We start from the raw sequence: 9,790 nt of genomic DNA, 5'->3' as shown, positions 1-9,790 counted from the left end.
ATAGTAAGAATTAAAAATTGTTGACACTCACTAAAAACTCTTTGTGTGAACGTTTCGGTTAAAAATACAATAACCTTCTTCAGCATAAATGGGTGTTTACGTACATTTATTCATTGAGCCTAACCATTGTTCATTATTCATCTCCAAACTGGATGCTTTCGACTTTGCTAATTCACAGCATGCAGGACCCGTTTCAATATAAACATAGTGAATAACTTTGCTCACCGACAGTAGCTATAAGTTTCTCACTCCCTTCATAACTCAGTCGGTATCTGGAAGTCTAAACATTTGAAGGACAGAACTGAGGAAGAGCATATGGAAGCCCGCAATCCCGAAGAGTAGCTGCTAGAGATGGCTGGTAGATTAACCTGCATTGTTATAGCGTAAATATCTGCTCCCTCAAAGCTTTTCGCTCTGTCGCGGGTCAAGCTGACAAACTCGATGCGATGAAGTCGATTAAGGCGACGGAGTCGATATTCCCATGTGTGTACCGGAGCAAGACTTCCTGAAGATATGACTGAATTATCGCAGGTATGTAAATGACTTAATTAGGCAGTTGTGAAAATAGAGCCTGACAAGAATCTGTCAGGAGGTGTTTCTGGCAGACATCGAAGGATACTCGTTCGACTTTGCAATACGGGTGAACTGACGAGTCACAGACCATACTCTGTGCAGTGTTACACCAGTTGATCTGACGTCCTTTGCAAAGTGATCCTGGCTTTTGTAATCGGATACTTTTTCCAAATCGAATACAACTCCGTCAAAAAAAATTCACTTTGTCTGTTTTGTGAATCTCGAATACTTTGAGGAAGGAGAAAGACTGCAATTATATGAATATTATACTTAGAACAAAAAAAAAAACATTCAGTCCAGCTAGCTTGAAATTCCTTTCTTTTGGAAGTCCCACTCCAGTCACCCTGATAACTTGACTTTCATCAATCACCGAGCGACAACTGCATGGTAATTAATGGCTACTGGAGCTGTCAATAACTAGCGAAGGAATTGTGCTAAAAAACAACTAGTTTTCAAATTTTTAGCTGTACGTTGTTGGCAACATCCTATAGTGTTTGTTGTTGGCAGTTTTGGCGCCAACACATGCACTGACGATCCCTAGTTGCCACAGCTCTCGTGGAAGAAAATTAGTTATCGATAACTTTGGTCTCCAGTAAATAGAAAGGTTCTATCGAACTTCGATATGATCTCATGTTTGATTTCAATATAAATTATGGTACGTAGAACTTCGCTAAGGTGAATTTAAATAATGTTTGAATAATGTTTTTTTTTTATTTAACTTTTTACATTCTGGTCCTTGTTTTCGCTGTCTTACATGTAAGGTTTTCCTTCTTAGGTTCTTCTCTTCAAACACGCTCTTCAGGCACATATGTACATATCGTCCTTTTCACCAGCGCTCGGCCGAGCATAATGATGTTTCCACGTCTATTAAAATAAATATTTTTATCTAAATCTTCTACCATAATTTATATTCAAGCCGTATTTTCACTACAAACACAGAAGACGTTTTTAAATTTACAAAAACCACACGATGTGTTTTGATAACCTATACGGTCAGCTTTCTTGCCTAGCGATCAAAGTGTTTTGCATCTTCAACAGTAAACACGTCTCGACCTTTTTTAAACACTTTTCCATTTACGGCTGGGAGTTGACAGTAGACTACGAGTAGTCCCTCTTTCGCTTAGTCCGTCGTACGTGACGCGAAACAAACTTTACTTCGCAATTGCTTCCACCGTCAATAGCTTGTTGCTATGTATGCGTAACCTTGGAAACACGGGATACATTTCCGCCTCGATCTTACACTATGTTAGTTTAGAATCACTTATATAGCCGCAGTGATTAGCCTGGTGAAAAAGATCTATTATTCGAACCCAGCTTCCAAGTGCGTTATTGGCAACTAAGAGAAAACTATTAACTGGACAAAGAAATTAACGATGCAATTTCATTTCTTGACACTTGTAAACAATTCCTTTTAGTCATTTAAATGCATCAGAAATTTCCATATGGTACTCGTCTTGACATCGCGAACGGAAATAATCAGCCATGTTGGATCGTGAAAAGTGATCGAGTCGAGTGAAAATAGCGAAAAGAAGAATTTCTACCTCTTGTAAATCAGCAGTGAATCATTGAAAAGGTAGGTAAAGCTAGAATCTTTTTTTCCTATATAGTTAATAATATATGTTCCATTTCTGTCCGGGATTTCTGTGTCGTTCTTTTGAAATAATTGTATTTTGGAAACGACGTTATAAACACGAATGCATGTAAATTGGTTACAAAATTATAGGACAGCATAGTGAAAATTATTGCCTTGCATAGCCCTCTCACAAACCTAGGTTACAAGTTCACTTGTATCTGCTCCACACCAAATAAAAATGGTTAAATTTGAAACGAGAAGGATTACACTTGTTGATTTATTACTTGGCAAATCGCAGTGCAATAAGTTCAAATAACGACCGCTTCGTGGTGATCAATCATAATGGATGATGTTAGTGTTTTCAAGCGTATACTAAAATAGAACAAAAATAATTTTGACGTTGCTTTCTTTCCGGTTAAAGGTCCGGCCAAATGATCGGACTTCCCGTCACAAAAAAAGTAACATTACGGGAACAAATGAGAATATTGATGCTTTGCTTGAAATCGACTGCACTTTATAAATTGTGTTTGCGGTCAAATCGTTTTTCGTGGAACAGCTGAAGAAAATCTTTTTTATTACGTCATCACCACGGTAACATCTCTTTATCGGTAGGAATTCAAAATCGATAATTCAATTCACTTTTATTTTTGTTGTCATTTTATTTAGCTTGCCAAACTTTGAAGCCGGAGACCGTTCAAACACGCCGGCTGACAAGAAGGAGAGATTTGGTGCTTGGCATTCGGACAAGGTAAGTGTTCAGTTAAGCTTTAAGTTACGCCAAAATAAAAACATCGGTGAATTTGCATGGATTGTTCTTAATAGCGCTGCATCTCCACGAATCAAAACTGGCATCGGTTGTCATTTGGTTAACAGTGTAATATATCTTTTCCTTACTAAATAATTAATGCGGTCAAAACGCTTGTTATGAACATTTTCCACAGGAACATTAGACTATTGAGACTTACGGAGGGATTTGTAAACTACAAATTCCCTTTAGGAGTCAATTAAACGATTTCAACTACTCATTTAGCTTCATTTGGGTTTTATTTCATAGTAACGCACTAGAGAGCTTCCATTAACAAACTGAAACTGTGGTTACCCGGTGAGAAATTGCTCTTTTAAAACCTGTTGATAACAACCTTTATTCCAAGGCAGGTAGAACTTTGTTAGTGAAGTTTAAAATTCCCTGCTTCGTCATCTGTTATGATTAAACTTTGCTTGGAGATTCAGGAACGAGAGAAAACAGGCTGTTTACACTTCCTATACGGCAAATGTCAATCAGGCAGCCGAATATTTATTTGTTTCTAGCTCTCTGAACAATTTTCAACAGCAAAGAAACTCACCTAAGGGCGCAGGATTGACTGCAAGTTACTTGAAGAACTCTCAAAAGATCGATCGTCGCCTTCATCATTGATACAAAACTATTTGACTTCAATGTTCAGTCATGTCAAACCAGTTTTCAGTATCACAAAGAGTAACTCAAGAATATTTGCATAACACATAAAATTGAGTAGTAAATTTGAACCACTTCAAATATCATAGTGCTCCAATGTCGGTTTGCTATAACATTCTGCTTTCGTCATTCAAGAGCTTGCTCTCTCAAGTTAGCCAGTTGGTTCAGTAGTCGTGACATTTTAAAGAAACTTCAGCGCTAAAACAACTGTTTTAACTTTTAAGTTTCAGTAAAACCACTTCAATTTAACTCTAGCAGGGGAGAGCGAGTTGAGAATAGTTCCTCTGACATGCGCAATACCTCTTCACTCGCACACTCGGCTGCACACTACTTGTGTTGTAGTGTTGTATCTCTGCCATTCCTGACAACCGGTTAAGGGTCGTATTGATCAAAAGATCATGTCTGATGGTACAAGTGCTACAATTTACAAACAATTTACGAGAACCAGGCAAGTTACTGTTATTTGCTTGAAGGAATATTGATGGAAGTAAAGGAATTGCCAAGCGTCCTGAGAAAGTCACTGCCTGAGAAATCACTGTTCATGTGCTTGTACAAAAGTCATTTGTAGTATGAAAATTTTGGTATTCACAAACTGTATAGCCTCGGATTAGCTTTGTTCTAGAGAAACCGTGACAAATCAAGATGTGGGTTTTGCGGTAACCCAGATTACTTGTCCCTCACGTGACATGGGCATCATTGCAGATTTCAATCAAAGCGCACGAATTGTATAACACACTGAACATATTTTGCAAAAGCAATACGCACTCAGTAAAATCTTACCATGGCTATCTTGGTAGAAGAAACAACTGTTACCCTTCTTTTAGAGTAAAAAAAAGAGTACTTTTATCAAAACGGCGGCCACTATGTGTATAACTTTTTCGCTACTTGGGATATCTACACAAAATCTTGGTCCCATTGTTTTTACCTATGAATAACCTGCTTACAAATACGAAACGCGCTCAGATTTAGAAATAGACTTTATTTCCTTTCCATGTCTTATAAGCTGAGTCGAGTTTGCTTACTGATCAATATGCATTGAACCTCTCTCTTAACAGACACCCAGAATGGCAGCAGTTGCGTCCAATTTTGCTCCGACAGTCACAGTAAAAGTGTACAAGAATGGAAACCGCAACTTTCTTGGTAAAACGCTTGTTATCAACAGACGTCACATCCGGACAATGGACGCCCTGTATGATGAAGTTACGGCGCACATTGCGGCGTTTAATGCTGTGAGGAAAATTTGTACACCCATCGGCGGTCGACCAATCCAGAGCTTGGAGAATATTCAAAACAAGAGCGTCTACGTGGCGGCAGGACGAGAAGAGTTTAAAAAGCTGAACTACGCCGATCTGGGCATTTCAAAGCGGCGTCCGCCTCGTAAGACGAACAATTCTCCAAAGAAAATGGTCATTGTGACGGAGGGAAGACATAAGATGGATTACGAGTGGGGCAAACGAGAGTTGAAAATCATTCACGTGTTCTGTAATGGAGATGTGTTCAGACCGAGTGTGAAAATCGTACTTCAAAAGCGATTGCAGCAAAGTATGGAACAAATTTTAAACATTGTGCAAGAGCACGTTTTCGTGGCGGCCGCCATCGCTGCGCTATATACAATCGACGGCAAGCTGCTGCTAGCCCCCTCGCAGTTAGTCTCGGGACAAAATTACGTGGCTGTCGAACGAGGGAAGTTTTTTAAACGAGCCAATTATGGCGGTGCAGCGTCTTCACTATCAAGGAGTCCCCGAGCACCATTTTTACCTCAAATCGGTAACGGTCAATTGACCAACAAAGAAGGACGATTGCCAAAGAAGAATAACTCGAAACGGAAACCAAGGGTTCATCTTGCAAAAACTAATGTCGAAAACAAAAGCAATGAACTCTTGCCACGTGACCAGTCAAAAACTGTCAAAACTGAGTCTGTCGAGTCACCGCGTGACATAGTATCCAACTTGTCCCCAGACCTCACAACCTTTACTCGTGGGCTCCGAGTATCTCAAGATAATTTCACAATATCTGCTTCGCCGCCTACACAGCTTGAAAACGAGACTCCAGTACAAGAATACGCAGGACTTAAAGAGGAAGATAACAAGGAAGATAGTTTAACAGTTGGTAATGTGTTTAAGGCCAGCGGCTTGCTCCAGGAGAAGGCGGCTGAAGTGAAAGACACACATCAAACAAAGGAGGAAAAGCCAATCGATCTACTTCCGGCGGAAGAAGTTTTGGAGGAAGTACTTGAACAGGTCGAAGACTTAAGGAAGAGTTCCGGCGATAAAGACCAGGACACCGAAGGCAGGCATGAGGGAAATGAAGACTTTGAAGACATTGAGACTGTGGAAGATAATTCAAAGTTGAATCAAGCCAAGGACAATAAAGAGAAGCCGCAAATACAAGCCTGGCAGCATGAAGATTTAGAATCACGGGCAGCTGCGGAGAGCTCCAAAGAGACGGAGCTGAATTCTCGGCTCTCACCCAACGATAAACGCCAGGAACCTTCAACCTCGTCAAACGTGGACGATGATAAATCTACCCATGTTGAAGCACCGAGTGAGGAAGAGAAAAAACAAGATGATGGTTCAAGGAGAGAGACTTCATCTCCAGAAAAGGCAGCAAGTCCCGCGGCCAGAGAGAAGGATGAAGACACGCCACCAAGCTCCGAGCCAGAGAAATCTGATGAAGAAGATTCTGAGGATTCTGAGGAAGATGATGACGATGATGATGACGAAGAGGAGAAACAAGAAAACCAAAATGAGTCTGACAATCCAGCAAACGAATCAGAATCAAATAATGTTGATAAAAACTCTGCGGCTGATAAAGGTTCTAATGATGCGCAGAACAGTGACAAAACCAGCTACATTTCATAAAAAAGTGACCTTAAGTTTCATACGTCTGAGAGATCATTATTGTGAAATAAGGATATAGATGTGATTTGATTTCATATATATTTTATGTGTACATTATTATATGCTTGTTGTTCCATAGCAAATGTTTCGAAATTAATTTGTTGACGCATTTGTTGTATCTGTTATGGACTAAATGAAGAGAATTATACGCATTTCCTGAACAAGAAACGTTTCAGATTTTAACGTCTATGATTTTTTTTTTCGAGCTCTTGAGGGCTACCAGCCATCAAACGAGGTCATTCTTTGTGGTATGAATTTATGTTTTATGCTGACATGTGATGAGAGCTAAATAGCCCCAATTTCGGGTTTTGTTTTTTTTTTTGTTTTTTGTAGTTTATGCCCGAAACTGTCTCGCATCCACGTTGAATTACATTGTAATGCAAATAAGAAAAGTTAATGAAAGTGAAGAATGATCATCACAGTAAATTTTCCAATTTAAGCAATTGAAAAGAAGAAGCCTGAAAAAATCATGGCTTCAACGGGATTCGAACCCGTGACCTCCGCGATACCGGTGCGATGCTCTACCAACTGAGCTATGAAGCCACACATTGGGAGCGAGGTCAATTAATTGAGTTCATATCTTCCCGTGAGGAGTGAAATGATGTGAAGTATATACGAAATAATTCATATTTGAAGCCCTGATTTTTTCAGGCTTCTTCTTTCCAATTGCTTAAATTGGAAAATTTACTGCGATGATCATTCTTCACTTTCATCTACAACCGTAGTTCAAATATGAATTATTTCATATATACTTCACATCATTTCACTCCTCACGGGAAGATATGAACTCAATTAATTGACCTCGCTCCCAATGTTTGGCTTCAAAGCTCAGTTGGTAGAGCATCGCACCGGTATCGCGGAGGTCACGGGTTCGAATCCCGTTGAAGCTCTGATTTTTTCAGGCTTCTTCTTTCCAATTGCTTAAATTGGATAATTTATTGGGATGATCAATCTTCACTTTCATCTACAACCGCAGTTCAAATATGAATTATTTCATATATACTTCACATCATTAAGAAAAGTTAATCGTGAAAAGGTTTTGATCACGGCATCCAGCCATCCCCTGGCAATAATTCATTACAAGTTGCTGCTTGAGACTTTACGTTTCAGTTCGAAGTTATGGCCTCAATAATCCAGCCCGTTTTTGTGTCGTAGTTCCAACCTTGCGTGCAGTTTTGATTATTAAAGCCTGGTTTTCACTAGCGACGCAAGCACAAGCGCTAGCACAAACGCAAGCAATAGATAACCCAAGTGAAAACGAAATTCGACGCAAACACAAGCACAAGCAAAATCACCAGAATCTTCCGCCACTTTGGAAAACTGTTTAGGCGCGAGGTTACGACAAAGGAAGAGAGGGGCACTGTGAGATTAAGATGTCTTGCCCATGAACACGTCGCAAAGACCCGGAATCGAGCAAGCGAACTAAAGATTTCGCATCTCGCATGGTGAATCAAACTCATTTATTATGTGGTGGTCCGATTGGGTCCCGGTCGAGTTCTTATATAGACCTCTAAGAAACATATACATTCTTCAGAAGTCAGGCTATTTTTTTATATATATTTTGGCTTTGGTACAAAAATGACGAATCGAATTTTCGTCTTGATTTGTTAAAAGTGAATATTTTATTTGAAGCGCTTCCGTTTATAGAATATGCTTCAAAGAAATCAGTTAAAAGGAGGAAAATACTGCAAAATAAAATAATTATCAATGTTATTCAAATCAAATTTGCGTAAAAAACAGAAGTAGACGGCAAAATAAACATGACAATCTTTTCTCTGTAAGAATGATTACAAACTTTCCCAGAGAATGCAGAACGAAAAATAAAACAAAATTGTTTTGAAAAACAAGGGAAACCTTTTCCTGTCATGTTCGATTTTCCTAATTTACAGAAATACTGTGTTTATCAATCAAGGACAGCTGGCTTGGCTATTTCGAGGGATTTAGTCGAAAACAATAAACATCTTGAGTGGTTTGGCTAATAAATTTCGATTTTAGTTACATTTACCTGTTACCAAACGAAAACAGCTCACTGTGACGATGCCACGTAAAGAAAGCATTGAACTGTGCGTTACCTCTACTGCACAAAAAATGCGTGCATCAACAGTTTTTAGCGTGAAGATAACAAAAGAAAATGAAAGTCGCTTCAGAGAGGAATCAGTGGATATATTTAGAGTGAAAAACGCTGCAAAGCGCTCATTTTTGTGCAAGGATCGACGCGAATTTGGTTCACTTCAATCCACATTAAGAGATCTCCAAAAAACTAGCGAAACCAGGATAAAAGAATATGAAGATAACAAACGGAATCTGCATTGGGTTCTGTACAATCTACGCCACGAGAAAACAGGTAAATAGGCAACTGGTTCATAGAGAAAATGCATCATGCAAACTATGGCTCCGTCCACAATACGCCAGAGAAATATCAAAACGCAGCTTTATTTGCACGGTTTATTTCTACACTAATTCTTCACGAAAACGGAGCTTTTCGCAAACTTTCTTCAAACCAGATTAAACCATTTTAAAGACGGAACTTTTCGAAAACGACGATGTTACGATTACCATGTGAGTTTTCCCGAAACACAAATCCAAAATAACCAGTGATTGTTGCGTTTTCAAATTTCTCCGGCTTACGTAGTGTGGACGGAAAACATTTGATGCGCGTTTTCAGAGTGAAACCTCCGTTTTCAAATTTCTTGGGCAAAGTGTGGACGCGGTCTATGCCGTCTTTTATGGATAATTCAGGTGACTAAATTCTTCAACGAAATTGTGGTCAGGTTTTAACCAACAGACTAACTAAGCAATTTATCTTGTTCCATTGTGATGTACTGAGAAAAAAATCAAACTCTCGCGCTTTATAAGAAGCACGGTTGAGCGAAATGACTTTCGTGCTCAAAAGTGAAAGATTTCGGGTTAATTAGTTATTCCGGTGGGTGTTAAGTTTGTTAACATCTTTCCCAAATCATGATCCAAAACCATTTCCGATCCATAAACCCATGTACTGATTTGCATCCAACGCCAAACACTGAAACATTTTAAGCCCGCCAAGTCTGATAGATAAAAGTTACACCTACATTATTGAGCTTAAGGAATCTGACTGACTCGCGCCCTGTTTACAATAAATTGTTTTTCTTCAATGCTATACCTGAACCCATTCGACACAAAATCGGAAATTGAATTAGCAGGATAAACGAAATCGCAAGCAACGGAAGCTCGGCAGATCTAGGGAGATTTGTTGCGGAATTCTCTGCTGTCTTAATATGCGAGAGGCGGCGACATATTCTCGTTGCACGCTAA

The 9,790-nt window shown here is 39.2% G+C and overlaps 1 protein-coding gene and 1 non-coding gene across 2 annotated transcripts; one reads left to right on the top strand and one right to left on the bottom strand.

Moving 5' to 3' along the window:
* The first annotated feature begins 126 nt into the window (after positions 1-126).
* On the top strand, positions 127-6,667 carry LOC110057402 (uncharacterized). Its single transcript, XM_089297499.1, has 3 exons — positions 127-2,146; positions 2,813-2,894; positions 4,655-6,667. Exon 3 carries the CDS (start codon positions 4,664-4,666, stop codon positions 6,458-6,460), a length of 1,797 nt encoding a protein of 598 aa, XP_089153625.1. The 5' UTR covers positions 127-2,146; positions 2,813-2,894; positions 4,655-4,663; the 3' UTR covers positions 6,461-6,667.
* A 302-nt stretch (positions 6,668-6,969) lies between these two features.
* Positions 6,970-7,042, bottom strand: Trnat-ggu (transfer RNA threonine (anticodon GGU)). Its single transcript has one exon. It is a non-coding gene; the product is annotated as a tRNA-Thr (tRNA).
* Between the last annotated feature and the right edge of the window lie 2,748 nt (positions 7,043-9,790).

Source organism: Orbicella faveolata, unplaced genomic scaffold (genome assembly GCF_042242905.1).
Source record: "Orbicella faveolata isolate gen_17 unplaced genomic scaffold, um_ofav_v1 contig_3, whole genome shotgun sequence".
In the NCBI taxonomy this organism is placed as follows: Eukaryota; Metazoa; Cnidaria; class Anthozoa; order Scleractinia; family Merulinidae; genus Orbicella; species Orbicella faveolata.
Note: the sequence above shows the minus strand (reverse complement) of the source record. Positions and strands in the feature narration are given on the sequence as shown.

Coding starts and splice junctions, on each gene's coding strand:
- LOC110057402 (XM_089297499.1), top strand. CDS start 4,664: ATGGCAGCAGTTGCGTCCAATTTTGCTCCGACAGTCACAGTAAAAGTG.